The sequence below is a fragment of the Saccostrea echinata genome, unplaced genomic scaffold (assembly GCF_033153115.1).
Source record: "Saccostrea echinata isolate AGI-Se365-2 ecotype Australia unplaced genomic scaffold, CSIRO_AGI_Sech_v1 ptg000025l, whole genome shotgun sequence".
Lineage (NCBI taxonomy): Eukaryota > Metazoa > Mollusca > Bivalvia > Ostreida > Ostreidae > Saccostrea > Saccostrea echinata.
Genome location: NW_026889774.1, coordinates 23924083 through 23945463, shown reverse-complemented (window position 1 = coordinate 23945463; position 21381 = coordinate 23924083). Strand labels below are relative to the sequence as shown.

Genomic DNA, 21381 nt, shown 5'->3' with positions numbered 1-21381 from the left:
CATTTATTACATTTTCAACAGTGAAATACTGTGATTTATTTATTGAATAAAAGTGATATTCTCTCACAGTGTGAAAGGATATCAAAAATGATATTCTCTCACAGTGTGAAAGGATATCAAAGTAAGTAAAAAATAATTTCTGGCCTGTCATAAGATAGAGATAGTAACTAAGCATCTTGATAGAGCTAAAACTGCAAATTTCTTCCTAAATATGTTAATGCTAAAATTCATGCTATGTAATGTTTTCAATCTGACACATAACTTCTAAGCTATGACGTTTCAACTGCTCAACTATGACGTCAAGCCTATGACACTGTGTTAAGAAAAGACAGAGGCAAAGGGAAAATCAAAGAAAATGTAATAAACAGAAAATTCAATGTTTTGTAGATGAATATGGAATTTATTTCACTCGTGAGACAGGATTTTTTGATATTTTCACTCGTGCTTTGCACTCGTGAAAATATCAAAAAATCCTGTCCCACTCGTGAAATAAATTCCATATTCATCTACAAAACATTGAATATCCTCTATATACCTGACTTATTTGACCCTTTGGCTCAGATGAGTTAAAATAATTGAGGGATGAATATTATATAAACTTCATGCCTACACCCAAACCTTTTAAACTTTGGGTGTAGAAAGAACTCAAAAATTCAAAAAAGTATGAAAATTTTATTTCAAATTGAATTAATGAATGACTTGGAAGGATACATGCATAAAATGCAAAAATACTGCATTATTCATATTTGTTCACATATCAATTTGAAGTTGACAAAAACAATGAATGAATGAAAGCTAGATCTTTTGCTGCAATTTTATTATATCATTTATGTTGAAAAAATAAAAAAAAGTGCATAGAATTATACATGCATGTTGAAATTTTTTTAACTGGGGGCACCTATGTGCTTCTAAAACCAGAATAAAAAACTCTACTGTATAAATTGTACTTAGTGCCTGCTTTCTTGAGATTAACTTATTGTAAAATGATATGCTAATATGTTTACTTTGATAGAAATAATAGTACTGCAAATTTGCAAAATAGTGAATCCTTCTCCAATGTGTAAATGTATACCATTAGTGAATTTTTACCGACCATCTAATATTGGCATTATTAACAATGTTCTTTGCAACATTAACAATAAATTACCTTAATGATTAAATCTTACAAATATTTTCATAGAAAATGAATAAAAGTTAAGTGCCTGATTTCTATTATACTCATTTAGTCATAAATGAATATACCAAATGAATGCTGCTATTTTTAAAAAACATAAAAGTCATCCTTTGATAAAATGTTTGTATCTATCTATGATTTAACTTTAACAAGATTAGAAATTCGATATTAAAAAAAAAACTAAATAAAAATTCATAAAAACATTTCATAAATCTAATTAAAATTGTAAGAAAGAGTGGAGGAGTCATATCATCTATCTCCACGTAATCTCTGGGCTAACCAAATGTCTTTAGGACTAACAGTCACTCTCTTGGCATGAATTGCACACAAGAGGGCATCCTCAAACAGGAAAACTAGATATGCCTCTGCTGCCTGTAACAGATTACAACAAACTTTTAGCTGTATTTAATAGTACATGTATAAGAGATTACATCAAATTGCTTGTACTTCTAAGTAAAACAAATTACATTGGTATTTTTGTCTCAATTTAATTTATCTGTTCTTCTTTACAAGTCTATCTGACAATTAAAAACTAAGAAAGTCTTTGTATTTATACATTAGAAATTCTTGTATAATTCTTTTATTCAAATGACCTGTCCGTAACATTATTTACAGTAATTAATGATCATAAGATAATAACAAAGGAGAATGACTTCTCTCAAAGTAGATTACATATTTCCCTGCAAGATCAATAGAGCCCTGTCTACATTACAACCTTTGACCATTGAAGTGGTAAAAAATTCACAAATCTGGTGAAAAAAAATGTGCTCACTACATCTTGGTACTCTATTTTCCTCCTAGATACCCAGTAGCAGAGAAGATTTTTTTTCAAGAATTCATGCATTTTCAGTATATATTCAATAGAGCCCAACACAAGAGCCCCCGACCCTGGGGCTATGAATTTCACAATTTGGAAAGAGGCATCCTTGTTCATCAAAACCATGCATTTAGTTTGTTTGCTAAATACCCAGGGGCAGAGATTTTCTAAAAATAAATGCATTTTCACTAACTGAGTCCCACCCTAACACCAGAACTTCGGACCCAGGGGCCACAATTTCACAATTTGGAAAAGACATCCTTGCTCATCACAACATTGCACTTAGATTGTCTGCTAAATACCCAAGAGAAGAGAAGGAGATTTTCAAAGAATTTATGCATTTTTTCTCTATAATCAACAGAGCCCCACCTTGACACCAGAACTTCCAATCCAGAGGCCATGAATTTCACGATTTTGGTAGATGTCTTAATGCTTATTACAATCAAGCCAACAATTTGACTGCTTGATGTCCAAGAGTTGAGAAGATTTTTAAAGATTGCATTAATTTCGGTGGTTTTAGCCCCACTCCTCTGGCCTCAAGGGGAGAGAGATCATGAAATAAACAATTTTGTTTCTGTTCACCCATAGATGCTATATGCCAAAATTGGTTCAGTGATCCCATAGCTTCAAAAGTTTACGACCTGCACACAACACATGACACTGACAAAAATGGATATCGATAGGTCACCTGAGTGACTTGGGTGACGTAAAAAATAATGTTTGAAAATGTCATTAAATACATATTTGAATTCATTCGTTGAGGATGAGCATGAATTCCATGAAAATTGATCCACCATGAAATCTAATGATTTCACTGTATTCTATAGGCCAGTATGTGAAATATATTAATATGTACAAAATCACCTCCTGAAGGGCCATAATTGCTGTAGCTTTCCACATCATGGTTTGGTGAGGACCAACAACTTCCATGGCTATTTCCCGTACCTAAATAATACAAAACATAAATCATAGAATTCCTGTTTGCAGGGAAAATTTTGCCACCATTTTATTTCCAAAACTTTTGCCCTAGTTCAGTGGGTGAATTCAAAATGGTTCAAATTCAACAGAGTTGTCTCCCTCTTTTAACACAACTGTGCCTAGGCATATTAATACATGTAATAGGGTAAAATGGTTTTCAAGTGTGATAGGGTGTAAATAATAAGGGACATATCTATATATTTATTTACATATACTGTATAACAGTTGGTGCTCTGATGGAATGAAGATAGCATAATGAAAAGCAAACTCTCTTCTTAAATTTCAGACTCACTTATATGGACCCATTTTAATGAGGCATTCTGTCAGAAACTGAGGGAGTCATAATTTTCTGAAAACAGCTTGAATCCTTGCTATGAGAATTTGTTTATACATCATTCATCTACAGACAACAAGTCTTGAACAGAAAAGTTTGATCTTTTGGCTCAAGTGAGCTTAATATCCACTGCACATACCACTCTGGAGAAGGGCAGTTTTCTCAGCAACAGATTTGTTGACCTCTGATATTGTCTTATTTCTTTCAGGGCCTTTTGACCAGGTCTGTAACGTCTTTTTTTAGGGGAGGGCTCTTGAGAGCGTCGACCACGCCCTGTAAATTAATACATCATACACATAAAATATAAACATGCATGCAGTTCAAAAGAGATGAAATGCACATAAAAAAATATCATACATGTATCACTTTTTTATAATCTTAATAAATTTTTTTAAAAATGTACTGTACTTGAAAACAATTTTATTTCAAAGGCTCTATTAATGAGATTTTACCTGGTGTTCGACTCTTCCGTCGACTGGAGCCACTTGGAGACTCCTTTCTTTGATTATGCCTAGGCATTATCTGAAATGGAGGTGACAGCTTAAAAATCTATATTACAGTATTGTTGACACAGAGGCAGCAGAGCAACTGGTATAACCAATTTTCTACACAAAATGAAAATGGTACTAAGATTGATTTCTCTTATTTTTCATAACTGGTTAATATATGGGTCATCGAGAGATAGCAAATTTATGGTCTCTGGGGGGAGAAAAATTTTTCCAAGAGTGGCGAAGATGCCGAGGGAAATAGTTTTTTGACAAAAACCAGAAATTGATTACCCATTCCATAACTGTTTTTATTATACATGTACTGAAACAATTTAAAGATATTTATTAAATCAGATATGCTGCTATTTTTTAGACAATGTACAGGCATCCAAATAAACACAAATAGCTGGAATTTCATTAAATATTCAATGAACAGGGAAATTGATTAAAAGTTTAAAGAAAATATTTTCAAATATTTTAAAGAATTATCATGCTTGTCATTTTGCCATCTTTCCATTATGATTCCAACATTGCATGGTGAAATGTTTTGATGTCATAGTTACTTCGCTAGATAACAGTATGTCACACACTTGAGATTCTTCAAACACTCCCCCCACCAAGCATTTTGATTGGTGAAAAATATTAATGAACATTAATGATGGAGTAGTCCCAGGGAATAGCTCTGATTTTACAGGGAGTAGTCCTCAGATGGGAAAGTAGTGCATTCCATTCTCAGGGAAATAGACAGCTTTATACAGCGTAATAACAGAAGAGATATGAGAATTATTTTGCACCATAAATATGTGAGTTCTTGCTTATGAAAAATAATGTGCAAGAAAATCAAATTTTCAAGGCAAAGTTGCATGCAATTATTATACATGTATATACATTTATTATTGTTTCTCTTAGGCCCATTCTATATTCATACATGATCAATAAAAAGGTGTAATAGGAGTAAAGTTCTGAAAGCTGTGAAGCGTTCAATGGGCACATAGCCAAATATCCATGTAAAATATAATATTTATGTGAATTTTACACTCTTTTTCTCCCATTTATGCTTAAAGCTGAGGATATTAATTTTGGTATGTCTGTCCCTCTCTTTCACAATGAAATTTTATATTCTAACTTCCTATGACTTAAAAAAGATCCGTATCAAATTTATGGTCAAAAGGTCAAAATGGAGGTCAAAAATTCATATAGCCTACTGTAGATCAGTAAATTATCACAACATAGTTACACGCAGAAATTAATGCACTTATGTTCACAACTTCTTGTTTTAGTTAACAATACAAACATATGCAAGAATGAAATTTTGGCATGCAGACTGTCACTTATTTCATGAAAATAAAGTTCTCACAAATAAAAATTGATTTACAGTATTGTATAAAGGCCGGGTTTCCAGATGATTACTTTAGTTCTCTTTGAACTTTTGCAATGAAATTTTATGCATGTACCATCATTTCTTGTGACTTTAAGAAGACTTGTATTGATTTTGAAGTCAAAAGTTAAAGGTTAAGGTCAGAAATTCATATACTGTGGAATCGTAATTATTCATGGAGGACCAATGTTCATGGATTGTGTGGGTCACCCTTACCCATGAATTTATATCCTTATGAACAATTATTTTGTCAACATATTTATACACTGAATCTTCTGTATAAACGAGTTACCCCATGAAATAACGTCTTTATGAACTAATAAAATTTTGCTAGCCCATGAATATTGACCACCACAAACTAAAATCATTCCAGTTTTGCATTAAATGATAACTTTATTTCTCTTTCAGCTTTTGCAATTAAACTTAATATGATGATTCCTTTTAGTTAGTAAGTTGAGAAAGACTCCTACTGCATGATTTTAAGGCCAAAAGATAAAAAGTCAAGGCCAACCTTTCTTTTCTTTCTTCGTCTGCATTTTTGGTCTTCCATCCTTTTACTTTTCCCTAAGCGAGTACATTAATTCCCTGAATTATCTTGTTTTTTTTTTAAAATAAATCTTTAGTATCTTTTCATAGATTCCTAGGTACATGATGAACCCCTGCTTTTACATTTCTGACATGTGAGGGGGCTGGGGAGCATGTTAAATTTCATTAACACTGAGTGAATTACATGCAAAAGGGTTGGGTTAGCCCATCGTCGCAAACCACAAGCCCCCTTAATGACAGAGGAACATCCAGGATAGAGAAAATCGAAGTGAAGCACCCGTGATTACAGACGAATGGGTTAGCACTGTGTGCGACACTGTAGTGTATGGGCACTGGAAGTTGATTTGGGTGACCAGTCGTGGTGTTTAACGCTATTATTCAATGAAATATATAAAACTAAGCTAATTTATGTCCTTTAAACAATATTCTTTGTACCGTTTGTGACTTTATCTTCTAATATTTACATCGTGTAGTTTCCTTTCCAACTTTCAGCTTTGAATTTACCGGCATTGCGCATGCGCAAATTATAGGAAAGCATCATTTGAATCGTACATGAAAAATTCGACGTTGTCAAGATAGGAATTGTTTTCGAATACAATTTGTTTTAACAAATTTATAGATAGCTATGAAAATATTTTGCTATATTTACCTTGTGTGTTTTTTTTTAGAAGATACTATGTGTTCAATGTTACTTTTAGGCCAACAGTTTTTTTCTAATTGAGTTATTAATTATTTTATACAAACAACTGATAAAAGTATTCATTTCGTGATTTTATTTTTCCTATGTGAATATAAAAAACTTTTTTTTAAAATGTTATGGATATAAATTCTATACATTGCATTACGGTTACCGCTTTCTAGAGACAAGGTGAAAATCTATAGTGCATATTGCGAAAATAGTCAATCTATTTATGATTTTTTTTATCATATAGAATACTCTGAATTTATGCATAATAACGGTGTATAGGATGCCTTGATATTTCCTTCTCAGTGAAAGGAAGTCAGACATACATAAATAGCAATTTCAAAAGTTGTTCCATTTAAGTATCTACATGTATAGTATCTAAAGATTGTCTACAGGTATTATTGCTGGGGTGAAACACCATAACAAGGACTAATTTCGCGGACGGGGGGGGGGGGTCAATTATAATTTTTACAAGCTGAGTTTTGCTCAAATACCAAAGAGGGTGAGGGGAGTAGTTATTATAGAAGGGGGAGCGCGAAAGGGTAGCTTTTTTTTAAATTCTGATAATATACGGCTAGGATGCTTTACAACACATCGAAAAATCAACATCCTTTCTTTTGCTGTTAGACAAACTCTTCTCTTAAGTTTTAAGTTTTACTCTGAACCTTACTTTATTCAATATCTAAAAAGTAAATGAAAAAGAGAGAGAGGGGGAGGGGGGGGGCTGAAAGTTGTTGACAAAGGTAGAACTGAAAAAAATCATACCTTATAATTTAAACTTTATAAGACAGAATACAGCCGCTTTAGTATTTCAGGATGCCTTACATGCAATACTTCGTATTTTATTCCTTTTGCTGAGAGGCAAACTCTTAATTTTTTTATTTGGTTTAAACCTTAATTATTTTATTCAATATCTATAAAGTACGAGAGAGAGAGAGAGAGAGAGAGAGCTGAAAAATTGACACAGGTACAATTATTTCTTTATTTGGTAAACTTTATAATATCTTAAATATAAATGACACAAAAATTAACACATGCAATAAATAACATACTAGTATGTAAATTTATCTCTGATAAGATTAATTATAACTCTATCGATTGAAACTGTTTTTAGGATTCTGCTGGTTTTATTCATCCTGCAACCACTGCTTGACCGAATAAACCAAGGCTATATTTGGTCAATGCCGAAATATATATCCTCGTGCGTCTTCAAAAACGTGGCAATATTCGGTCTCGGGTCGGAAACGCAAAGAGGACTCGGCAAGCCTCGCCCTCTATCTCGTTTTCTTACCCTTGCCCAAATATTGCTTATATTTCAAGACAGTAACCAGGGCTCCGTTTTACTAAAGAACTTACGACTAAGATCAAAATGTTATTATTCAAATAACTTTTCTTTTTGCGTTACTTTGAAAATGGTTTTAATCTTTTTGAAAAGAATTTAGAAATATTTTTACGCAAACAATTTTTAACAGAAACATAAGTTTTGTAAGATTTTACAAGCAACTAAAGTTTTGAGCATTAGTCGTAAGATCTTTTTGTAAAACGGACCCCAGGTATTTTATATTTAACTATTCTATTTAAATATAAATTTCCTCTAGAAAGTGACAACACTTACAACATGTTAGAATATTTTGTAAGGTTTTTTGATTTTTTTTCCTTTTTGCTCTATTCTCATTAATTGTTGAAACACCTTTACTGAAGAAAATAAAAAGACATATAATAATCTTATTGTTATTTCACATTGTAGTGCATTAGTATCTAATATCAGAGAAACTGTAGAGAAAGTATCGAATTCAATTTTGAAATACCTTTTCCCATATATATTCTACTCATGGTAACATTATAACATTTCAAACGCATTAAGTATTTCATTTTGAGTAACCAGTGAAACAATTCACTGAATTTTTAAAGAAAAACTAAATTAAATATAAAACTTGATGTATTCTAATTATTTTACCAAGTCAATCCATCTACATTAATTGTATTTCAACAGGTTTCAACAGTGGGGGAGGGGGGGCAACCTCCCGCAAAAAAATTGACAAAAAAGGGAAGAAAAAAAATCCTCCTCAACTGTCCAAATCATGGATTTTGCCAGTTTGACCTTAGAGCGACGAAAAATGTAAAAGTGTGTGTGATGGGGAAGGGGGGACTAGCGTGAAAGGAAAATTTACCAGCAAAAGTCTATACTCAGAAAAAAGCCCCCCCCCCAGCGTTCTACGGCATTGCAACATGAAATGAAATGCTCCTGGTTGCTTTGATTTTGCTCCTTGTTGCTCTGAATTTGCTCCTTGTTGTTTTGATTTGAGCCATTAGATTTTTCATTGTAATGAAAGAAGATACCATTCTCATATATAAGACCATGGCTTTAAGATGTTCATTCTTTCTATTGGCAGCAAATTTTTACTTGAGCTCTAGATACCTATGACAACTTAGAGCTTTCAGGGTCTGAACTCAGAAAAAAGGGGGGGGGGGGGGTTACATCTAGCTTTTACAATTTTGATAGAAAGATCATTGTTCATTGTATATTTACATGCTAGTATCAGCTTGCAAGAAGTCCAAGAATAAAAAAAACAAGAGGTCCAAGAAATAAAGCAAATTTTAAAGGCATGCAATACAGGACCACTTTGTCCTCCTAAGGGTCTGGTTTTGTTTTACAAAAGAACTTATGATTAAGACCAAAAACTTAAGTTGATTGTATAAAAATCTTCCAAAATAGACGATTCCGAAAAAAAAGCGTGCACAAATACGAGATGTTTTTTTAAAAACCAAAACCATTTTAAAATTAATGTAAAAGAAAGAAAGTTATTCCCAAAATTACATTTTGGTCTTTATAGTCATAAGTTTTCACAAAACAGGACCCTGATTCCTTTACCATGAATCTTCATTTTATGACTTATCACTTGCTTGTCCAAGAATAAACAATGTTTGAAGGTTGCTTTACTTTTGTTTTATTGCTATGTATTCAACCATTTCAAGGAAGAAGGCTGGAAAAAAAACCCCATCAAAATACAAATCCCATATGGCACAAACTGAACAGTGATTGATGAGAATATAGGTAACAAAATTAAAAATAAGGGAAGCAATCTTAAAAAATTCAATGTTTCAAAAATCTTGAAAATTCTATCTTTCAATTGACCATACACACAATTCTTGTTTTACACCTAGTCTTTTTCCTGTCACATTTATTTCATAATGTAAAACACTCTATCATTAAAAAATTTTGAAAGATACAAAATTCTTTCTAACAGAAAAGTTCCAAATTAGGCATGTAAAAATTCTCATTTCTGCCTAACTACACTGTAAAATCTATCCTAAATATTTCTTCAGTTTAGCTTTTAAATGCTCCTTTTGTTTGTTAGAGAAGGCTTTGTAAATACTGAGGAAACAACCTTCATTTTTCAATGATCTCAGTTCTTCATGTCTGTTTGCAGATGTTAACTTTTCACTACACAGGTTATCTCCCATGTCTTCTGACTCTTTGTGTCCACAATAGACGATGATCACTTTACCTGTCAAAGATTACAAAAGATAGTAAATAATCCAATTTGTTCAATGAAGTACCAGTACATGTATTATTAAAATAGTAAAGTTATAAATACTACAGAATCTGTAAAGATAAATGTTCTGTGATACAGACAGACATAATGGTAATCTTTACAACTAAATAGAAAAAAATACTTGAGTCCCTTAATTCTATTAAGGTCTGATGACACGTAGCTTGCATATCTGTTTTACATCAGGAAATTAATGATATAAATTATCATTGTTTTGTGACTTTCAAACTGTTTTCAAAATGCCTAAATGATAAAGACACCAAAAAAATTGGGATACATGTATTGGCAATGTAGTGATTTTCAATAGGATTATACACGTATAGTAAATAGCATCCTCTGGTATCTTGTACAACATGCACAAATGCCTGGTAAGGTACCTTAATTTTTTTGTGAGGAAACTTGTTAAAGTAGCAATACTTCAATGACAAATTCTTGGAAAAAATTACATATTACAGAGGAACATGTCGTCTGACCTTAACTGTCAAAAAAAAAAAAATCATAAAGAGGGAGATTAAAGTGCATATTTTAAAAGGGAAAATAATTTGCCCATCAGAAATAAGAGCAATAATCTAATAGTACTTTTGGGTCTTGAATCATTATGCACATACCCCACTTTGATATTTTAAATGAAGTCAGAGTGACGAGTGTATTTTGATATGGCAACTTTCTTAACAAATGTCAACTGACAAGGTTGGATAATTCTACTTGTTACAGAGTGCAAGATATTATTTGGACATAACACGACTCTGCCGAGACTCTGAATTCTAAAATGAGGTCAACATGACCTAGTGCTTTTGGTTTGTAACATTCCTTCCTTTCAAGATGCACCACATGTTTAGTTATTTTGATCTCAATATGATTTATCATTCTTGGTATGCTTCTGATTTTCCAATTAACATAAAGACAGTGAATATGCACAATGTACAGAAATGATGACATTTACAACCAGCATTTGATGATAAGATGAAAGATTAATTTTCATTGGTTTATGTCCTTATTAATATGATCAGATGTGAGTCAGTTTTTGTTAACCTACCTCCTTTTTTTATGATGTGTCTAACACAACTCACTTTAAGGTCACCAACTTCATGTTCCGATTCTAAAATTATGTGACGGTCATTTCTCTCCACAAATAACACTGACACCTAAAGAGAGTTAGAAATCAAACAAGTTTAATTCCAGATCATAATAACATTAACTTAAATCTATAATCTTATAAAAATTATACTGCTGCACTGAGAGAAACAAAATCAAAGGGTGAAAAATAAAAATAAGAAAACTACTTTGGTGAAAATACATTGTGATCCTTGTTATAAGACCAACAATCATACTGCAGTCCTCAGTGTGCTTTTAAAATAATGTTGACTACTGACCTCTGAACAAGTAGCCTCAGAATCTATAGGGGCCTCTTTTAATTGTGAATAAAAATTCTACATGAAACAGATCCAATTATTTTGTTTCACAAATAAAGTGTGTTCATGTGAGAGAAGACCATGTTGACTGTTTCCTTTGAATAAACATTTCAAAATCTATGGGTATCTTGCCATTGTTCACCTGTGTACGTAAAATGTTCACTGGAATTCTTTGTGTAGTAGGTACATGAATGAAGTCTGTTTGTTGAAAGATAATCAAGGAAAGGTACTCAAGATTTTGCATCACATAAATGTGTTGACATACAGACAGATAGTCAGACAGATCCTTTGATTTCTAGAGGGCATATGTACCTGATGCAATGAGGTGGAATCAAATCTCATATAAATTCTGTCAAAAAAGTCTTGCAATCATTTCATGCAGAACTGAGTGTTGTAATAATCATTTTGTAGTTCTTGCCTTATTGTCATTACAAACATGCAAATACACTTCAAATTCAAATTCACAACATTTGTAAAATCAATGTGCTGAAGTACAGTGGTCTGACATGTATTATGCAATGCAATCTGTGAATCATTTAAGTGGTGCAGTCTGATTCATGGGTATTTCATTATTGGCCAGTTTTCAGAACACATACTCAAAACAAATCTTTGATGGATGAAATTTTCAACTTTTACCCAGAATTAAAAGAAAAACTGTCTGACATATTGGAAGTTAATGCTTTGATACATACAATACACACTTGAAAATTGATATGTTTTGATATATTGATTCATTGATTCAGATCTACATGATACTTTGATACATTATGTAAAATACAAGAGGCCCAGGGGCCACATCGCTCACCTGAGCACTATGGCTAGGAAAAAGCAGAAATCAGTTCAGTCTTGAAAGGTTGAAAAGTTTAAATATAAAAGTGGTTCGGGGGGGGGGGGGGGGGGGGGGGGGGGGTCGGTCATGAATTGAACAAATTTGAATCTACTTGAATCTACATTATCTGAAGATGCTTCCATTTAAATATGACCAATCATGGCTTTGCTGTTCCTGAGAAGAAGATTTTAAAAGATTTAACCTATGTATTCCTATGTAAAACTTTGATCACCCATTGTGGCCCCACTCGACCCCCAGGGGTCATGTTTGAACAAACTTGAATGTACACTATCTAAGACAGGGATTTATCAGTGCCTTCTCAGGGGCCGAAATTCGGCCCCATTCCCAATTGAAAATGAGTTCAGATTTTCCCAATTTGGCTGTATTTTTTCCCAATTGGTGAACAATGCTTTTATATCTAATTATCTTGAAAAAACACATGGTAAAATTGTCAGATTATCTGTAATTTTCATCTGTTTAACTCATATAGCAAACCTACAGTCATAACACGTTTAAAAACACTATAAAACATCGCCAACTTTTAATCCGAATTTCCTCTGTTTTTCTGAAAATGGTGATTTGTGTAATTGTATAGATTAATTAAATTATTTCCACCTACTCAATTGATCTATGAGTGAATGGTAAGGACTGTAGGCATTTTTTTCAGATAGAAAAACATATTTTCAGTTAATACATGTTAAAAGAGAACTTTGAGAAAATGTTTTGCAGGAGGTTTATAATCTCTAGAAACAGATTCTATAATGACCTAAATTGGAATCTCATACACACATGTACTACCCTAATTTGTATAGGTAAATATTTTATACTCACTGAAGTCAATTTTACTTTTATTAGTCTAGCTATTATTAATAATTGATCTTGTATGGTGAAGTTTGATCATATTAAATTGTCTGTTAGCTAGGTTGCTCAAATTTGAGTTCATGCTGAAATGTTAAATGAATTACACCTGAATACTTGATTTAAGCAACATTTAAAATTTTTCCCAATTTCATCAATTAGCTGATAATTTTTTCCCAATTCCCCAAAAATGGTGTTTCCCAAAATAGGCTGATAAATCCCTGTAAGAATGCTTCCATATAAATATGACCAATCATGGCTTTTCTATTCTTAAGAAATAGTTTTTTTTAAAGATTTTTACTATGTGTTCCTATGTAAAACTTTGATCGCCCATTGTGGCCCCACCTGACCCCCGGGGGTCATGATTTGAAAAAATTTGAATCTACACTATCTGAGGATGCTTCCATGTAAATATGACCAATCATGGCTTTGCTGTTCTTGAGAAGAAGATTTTTAAAGATTTTTCCTATATATTCCTATGTAAAACTTTGATCGCCCTTTGTGGCCCCACCCGACCCCCGGGGGTCATGATTTGAACAAACTTGAATCTACACTACCTGAGGATGCTTCCACATAAGTTTCATATTTTCAAGCACAGTGGTTCTTTGAGAAGATTTTATAATGATGCCATTAATTTTTCACGAATTCTTAATTATCTCCCTTGGAAGAAGGCGTGGCCCTTCATTTGAACAAACTTGAATCCCCTTTACCCAAGGATACTTTGTGGCAAGTTTGGTTGAAATTGGCCCAGTGGTTCTGGAGAAGAAGTTGAAAATGTGAAAAGTTTACAGACGGACAGACGAACAGACGGACTACAGACAAAATGTGATCAGAAAAGCTCACTTGAGCCTTCGGCTCAGGTGAGCTAATAATACACAAAGTATCTGAAAAAACAGCAATTGCTGATTCATTTTAACTGTTTCTTTTCAAAAAATTACATTTCAAACACAACATGTACCATATTACCTGCATACAGAGAGAAAAAACCCAAAAACTACTTATGTTTATAAAAAGGGCAAATGAGCATGATGAGTTGGAGACACTATAATTATACTATAAATAGAACCAGTAACTAGTTTAATTAAAATCCTACATGTATATTAAGAACTTTCATCATCAAGTGGCAGAACAAATAAAAAAAATTATTTATTGTATGATTCTGTGAAAGTACAGTTGAACTTCGGTATCTCAAACGCAGATATGTGATATCTCGAATACCATGGATATGTCAAGGCAATTTTGAAGTCTCAACTGCTTATTCCTTAAGTATTTTACCTTGGATATCTTGAATCCTCAGTTATCTCGAAGTATTTCTTCAGTTCCTTCAAGTTCGAGATAACAAGGTTTCACTGTATTACCATAGATATAAACATGAAAAGTGCTGAAGCAACCACAGCAGTGGTAATGTGTGCTATCTTTTTAATATACAAGTTTACTTACTTTTACTTTACCTTTCAAATTGATAAAATTCTTTTTTCCACAAACCTTTGATTTGATTTGTAATGCCTGATCCTCTTTAGTGATACACAGAGACTGAGTTTCAATGTTTGCTGTAATGTCCTTCATTAAATTTTGATGTTCTGTGTGTCGATTGTCATTGAAACTGACAATGGCAACAGATCTTTCTAGCTCAAAGGAATCCTTCAAGATTGAAAATAAAATTTATCAAATCATAAATACATGTATAAAGAGCCTTTTAAAAATCATTAAAAGTCAAAGTGTGTTCATATTCTGATAAATAAATAATACATGTGTATTTTAAAATATTATTTTTACTGACAATTTTTTTTATAGCAGGAAAATCATAGTGATTTATTTATTTATTTATTCATTTATTTCTTTTTTTTTGAAATACAATTTCTCAGAAATGTCAGAAAGAAAATTCATTAAATTCAAAGCCAGATTAATTAAGCACCAAAATTAAAACTCAGTACAGGATAAAACAATATCCGATAAAACAAATTATATACTGATTTCACAATAAAGATCATTAAAATTTTTCACTTTTCACTTGCAATATTTCACATGTAACCCACCTTTCCATTTGTTCTGAACCAGTTTGTTCGAGGTGTTATTGCATTTAAATTCTGTGTCATTTCTGCAGATCTTGATTGTCCTTTTAGTGCATTTAGTTTTTTTAGTGCATTCAAGAGGAGCATGAACACCACAAATTCTCCTATCCCCAGCAAAAACACGGACAGCAGCATCAATTCTGAATGTAGGTGGATATTTAAGAACTTTGTGAAGTAATGGTACAAAATACATGTACATTTTAATACATCAGATTAATACCATAAATTGAATATACCTGACAAAATGCATTTACCCAATTTCTTTAAATCTAGATCTGTATGTCAATCAAAGCAATTAATCAGGATTGAATAATGAGTACAGTTATTGATTGTAAGACCTTATAATTTTAGGTCCTTGCTTTTATATAGACCTAAACCTTTACACATGTATTAATTTGGGATGTCATACCTGGATCTAACTGTGTTTTTCTGTCATATTCCTGTTTTATCTTGACGGTTTCTAAATCCTTCATGGTTTTGTCTATTTGTTTGGCTGATTCCACTAGTGTTTTATTCACAACCATTTCGCATCTGTTATACTTTTCCATACATTTTTCATAGTTATTCTGTAGTTTTTTACTTTCAGAGTTGTAGCTTATGTCAAATTTGCTCATTTTTTCTTCTGTTATATGGAAGTTTATTTCACATTTTTCTGAGATATCTTTTAAACTTTTGTTATAGTTTTCCATCATGGATTTGTTGATATCTGACATAACAATCGTCACTTTTGAGTTGTGTCCCGTGTTCCAGATATAATCATCCACATGTATGATAATGTAAGTAAGGATGACTGATGTTGCAACACTGTTAAAATAAATGAAACCTGTTGAAATGGCATTACAATGCATACACATCATATCGTCACTGCGGTTCCAAATTACCGGTATCCTATGTCAAAATTTGACACTTTTCTGGAGAAACAAAAATGTTTTTATTTAAGTATTTTTTCAGATCTATCAATTTCCTTCACACAAACAGATGCTATTAGCATCGTACTTGATATGATAGTCAGCAATTGATATGATAGTCAACAATAGATGCTACTGCATCAAATGTAGAGTAGAGCTGACCTACATTTCTCTGTCTCAAGAATTATGGTAAATTTTTGGTACTTACAACTTTTGCTATTGCCAATTTCACATTTTAATTAATATAAACACATACCAAGTCAATTTGTCCTAAAATTGTTTAATATTGCTTTTAGTGATCTATTAATCTTTTAAAATGACTTCATTTGAACACATTATGCTTTTATTGTGTTTTCTGTTTTGCACCCTTCCTTCCTTTGTCAGCATAACCAAGTCATACAACAACACTTGTAATATCTTGTAAAATTAAGAGTTTACGAAACACTTATTGACAAAATTCAATATTATAGATCCACAGCATTAAAAATCAAATGTTTTGTATTCTGAAACATAGGTAACCAAAGATTACGAAGCTCACCTCAACAAACGTTATCTTTAAGTAAGGCAAATTTCACATCATATTTTTTTTTTAGTTAGTATATATCCCAAGATCAATATCCATGCATGTTTGGTTTAAGTATGACTTATAGTTACTTGGAAATAGACCTGTTCAAAAAACGTTTATCCTGTTTACTAATCAAGAAAATTTTGATCAGTTCCAACATCCAAAGTAAGTCTGGAAGTTTTCATCCTTAGATGCACCATCTATGCATGTTAAATCATAACAGGCCATAATGTTATATAGCTACTCCAAAAAAATTATCCTGGTCACTCATTTGGAAAATGTAGGTCAGATTCAGAATCCAAAGCAAGTCTTGAAGTGACCATCCCTAGCTACATCATCCATGCTAATTTGGTTAAAATATGGCTAAAATTCACTATGTGGAAAATCTAGGTTGAATCCAGCATCCAACCAGGTTGGTTATCGTACATCTCTAGATGCATCATCCATGCAAGTTTGCTCAAGGTAGGGCTTATAGTTACTTGGGAATGGACCTGCTCCAAAAACTTTACCCTGGTCACTCGTCTGGAAAATCTAGGTTAGATCCAGCATCCAAAGCAAGTGTGGTAGTGCCCATCCCTAGATGCATCATCCATGCAAGTTTGGTCCAGGTAGGGCTTATAATTACTTGGGAATGGACCTGCTCCAAAAACTTTACCCTGGTCACTCAACTGGAAAATCTAGGTCAGATCCAGCATCCGAAGCAAGTGTGGTAGTGTCCATCCCTAGATGCATCATCCATGCAAGTTTGGTCCAGGTAGGGCTAATAGTCACTTGGGTATGAACCTGCTCCAAAAACTTTAACCTGGTCACTCATCTGGAAAATCTAGGTCAGATCCAGCATCCGAAGCAAGTGTGGTCCAGGTAGGGCTTATAGTTACTTGGGAATGGACCTGCTCCAAAAACTTTAACCTGGTCACTCATCTGGAAAATCTAGGTTGGATCCAGCATCCGAAGCAAGTGTGCTAGTGTCCATCCCTAGATGCATCATCCATGCAAGTTTGGTTCAGGTAGGGCTTATAGTTACTTGACAATGGACTTGCTCCTAAAACTTTAACCGGGACGCCGACGCTAACGCCGACGCCGGGGGTATAGCACAAGCTCATCACGACTTCGTTGAGGTGAGCTAAAAAGTAAGAAATTGAAAACATCCATGTAGTAATCTCTTCCCATGAAAAAATAAAAAAAGACAAAAATCTACACAGTTTAGTTCACATGCACCAGGTAAGATAATAAGTTTATGTGTGTGGAAAATTGTCATAATAGGATGTTTATTGAATGGAATAACCCTCCTCAGCTGTTGAAAATGTTTCTATTTCACTACTTTGATTTTAATTTGTTAATTATTAAACAAAGTTTTTCAACAACAAGAATAGTACTTTCAAACTGTTGTACATCTCATACGTACATTTCATGCTGAATTTGATTATAAATCATCGTATCTCAAAAAGAATCTTAGAAATACATCTAAATCAATAATAACAGCATTGAAAATAAATACATGTATTTTTAAACTTTTCAGAGACATTACCTTGATTTTAATCATTTTATGAAGACTGGAAATGTATAAATATATGAATGTATATGGCAAGGAAAGCTTTCCACAATGATACATTTTGATACTTTTTTTATCGTTAAATCATCAAAAGAAGCGTATTATATGTACATGTATATACATAATTAGACATTTAACTTATTATGTCAAGTAATAAAATACGCTTTACCTTCAATTTCAATGATCTGTGTCCTCATGTTTAGATTGTTTGCGTATTTTTTTTTTTACATACATCTTTTGGAAATAAAACATGTAACCAATTATTATATGAGGTTTTGTCACATGCCTAATTTTTAGACTTCTGGTTGGCATAGAAGTACGATTTTTTGAGAGTAAATGGATACTCAGTTATTTATTCTAAAATGGAAAAAAAAACCATTTTACACATTTTCTGACTTACGAGGTTTTGGAACCGCAGCGATGATATCATCATAAATATAATCAGGGTACTTTCAGATATAAAATACAACTGCAAAAGCAGCAACAACTAAAATCCAAGATGTCATCAAAGTAGGACTGCTTTGATAATTATTGTAAAAATGGGCCTTTTTCATTCAAAATACAATCAAGTTGCAAAACTTGGGGGGGGGGGTGTAAGGTGGGCCAATCTAATTAAAATTAGATGTTCCGAATCCGCTACCGCTTCTCAAACATCTGACAACATCCCATTCGGGGTCACGTACGAGCGACCTTTTGATTGCCCAATGAAATTGCCATCTCCGAAATCTTGGCTTATAGTTCGGATGCGTTTCTTTTTTTCACTGCCAAACTAAACGCCCAAGGGGTTTCCTAGTAAACAAAATATGCATGGTAAAGACCGTGCTGTATATAAATGTGATGTACGATATACAGACATATAGTGTGTGCATTTTCATTTGTGTTATTCAGGTAAGAATGCCAGATTGGCGGACCATACATCCAATTTATACCAAAATTACTTAATTCAACGTAAGACAGTCTACTGAGCATCAATAATGTTAAGATGTAGCTGTGGAACCGTATACAGAAGCTTGAATCTGATTGGCCCAAATTTTTATGTTTATTCATAATAGAAAGGTCTCTCTGACGTGACCCCGAATGGGATGTTGTTAGACGTTTGAGAAGCAGTAGCGGATTCGGAACATCTAATTTTAATTAGATTGAAGGTGGGCTCTCCCACGTTTCCCTTTGTAACTTCACAACTCTGTCAGGTGTGTACACAAAGATTATATACTGATTAGTTAGAATGATCTAACTGTGTCTGGGGACAAGCCCTCACCACAGTTAGAATACGTACCATACAAATCGGAGTGGATCCACTCCAAAATGGTTTTGAAGAATACAAAAGGAGTTGCACTGAAAATAACTAGCAAATTAATCATAACAAACCTTTTTGAGATGGTATTTGTCTTTTAACCTAAAAAATAATCCATATAAATACAAAAATTCAACTCATTTTCTCAACGTTTTTTCCTCACTTCAAATCTAACACCATGTTCACTTGACATTCGGAAGTCTTTGGATTGTTCATACAAAATGCACAGAGTACGAGTTATCGCCCGTGATTATTTTGCTACATTGTCAATACACTGAACGAATTCTATCGTTAAACTGGGACAATATCATTTGAATGATAGAACGTTCTATCTATGTTATACTGATCAGTAACAGGAATACTAGGGTTTATCAATCATTAGCCCTTTCAATGGATTAAGTATAGATGTTCATATTTCAAGAAATTGATGTAAACATTGAACATTTTTAAGTACTGTGTACTTATTTTCTCATACGTTGTAGTTTGCATTTTCAAGTCCACAGCCTATATACTCTCGTTCCTTGTCACATGGAAAAAGCTGAAAATAGAAGGAGAAAATTTGAAGTATGATGTGTTGTAGAACAAGCAATCTAGACTAATGAAAATTAGATGTTAGATCCGCTCACACACTCGCTACACTAACGAGTTAGTATGCAGGCGGATGTACATGTAACCTACTCTGTTCGATTGTAGAACGAATAGAGAAAATTCGAGTTGAGGCCATGAATGAGATTTTAGCATTTTGGTTTGTCATTCTACATGCGGTCAGGTAGCTCCTTTATTTATAAATAAACAAGCTCTGTAACAAGTATCAGCTTCTGAGGTTTGTTTACCTTTAACGTTGTATGCCGAACAGAATGTATTTTCACTTTTCGACATAGGCCTACATGTATTTTTTTTTCAATAAAAGAAAATCACAGGAATAGACCGCTATTCTTATAAAAAGTAATTATCTCTAAGTTTCCAAATTTTTAAAACTGTTAGGTCAGTATAGAAAATTCGTACAGTTTAGAGCACCTACACATTCAAAAATCCAGTTTTCCGACAACTTCTTGTTTTTGTTTTTTCCCTCCATTGGGGTGCATCGATTTACCCAAATGGAACCCAAATGTACCCAAATCGAAAACCAAATGGACCCAAATGGAAATCAAATGGACCTGAATGGAAATCAAATGGACCCGAATGGAATATTAAACATATATTATCGTATTCTCAGGTTGTTACTTATTTAAAATGATGAAAATAATGAACTTGCAAATGGAGAATATTAATTATTCATTTCTAATATTGTATTTTAAAATATAAATTAATCTTTTTTTCTATTTGTAATAACTTTTCCATATCACTGAAAACAAAATTGAAGTATTTCATTTTAAAATTTATATAGTTTTCATTGCCGTAGGAACGGGGGGGGGGGGGGGGGGGGCAGGGCCTGTGCCATTCCCATAATTTGCCGATATATATATAATACTAAAGAAAATTAATTCATTTAAATAAAATACAATATTAGAAATGAATAATTTATTAACATTCTCCATTTGTAAGTTCATCATTTTAAATAAGTAACAACTTGATAAAACGATAATATATATTTAATATTCCATTCGGTTTCCATTTGGGTCCATTTGATTTCCATTTGGGTCCATTTTGATTTCCATTTGAGTTCCATTTGGGTCCGTTTGGGTAAATCGACGTGCCGCTCCATTGGAATGAAACAACTCTCCCCCAAGATAATTCGCCCGCATTCGAGTGATGCTGTTCATCCTAAGTGGCAGAACAAAACCTGACCTCTGAAAACATTAGAAGTGGGATAAGGTGCCATGGAGGTGTAAGTATCCCCTGCTGACCCGTCACACCTGCCGTGTGCTCTTGCGAGTCAATTCAGTATGAAAATAATGGAATTACATTTTGTATGAAAGACGTCAGTCAACATTCGA

The 21381-nt window shown here is 32.9% G+C and overlaps 2 protein-coding genes across 2 annotated transcripts; both read right to left on the bottom strand.

Moving 5' to 3' along the window:
• Positions 1 to 800: 800 nt before the first annotated feature.
• LOC133192750 (uncharacterized) lies at positions 801 to 6224 on the bottom strand. Its single transcript, XM_061328763.1, has 5 exons — positions 6151 to 6224; positions 3756 to 3825; positions 3443 to 3576; positions 2856 to 2936; positions 801 to 1546 (listed from the first exon to the last, which is right to left on the bottom strand). The coding sequence occupies exons 2-5, from the start codon at positions 3820 to 3822 to the stop codon at positions 1424 to 1426; spliced, it is 405 nt and encodes a 134-aa protein (XP_061184747.1). The 5' UTR covers positions 3823 to 3825; positions 6151 to 6224; the 3' UTR covers positions 801 to 1423.
• A 3108-nt stretch (positions 6225 to 9332) lies between these two features.
• On the bottom strand, positions 9333 to 19982 carry LOC133192749 (uncharacterized). Its single transcript, XM_061328762.1, has 6 exons — positions 19920 to 19982; positions 15535 to 15929; positions 15090 to 15265; positions 14539 to 14694; positions 10991 to 11099; positions 9333 to 9909 (listed from the first exon to the last, which is right to left on the bottom strand). Exons 1-6 carry the CDS (start codon positions 19931 to 19933, stop codon positions 9707 to 9709), a joined length of 1053 nt encoding a protein of 350 aa, XP_061184746.1. The 5' UTR covers positions 19934 to 19982; the 3' UTR covers positions 9333 to 9706.
• Positions 19983 to 21381: the final 1399 nt, after the last annotated feature.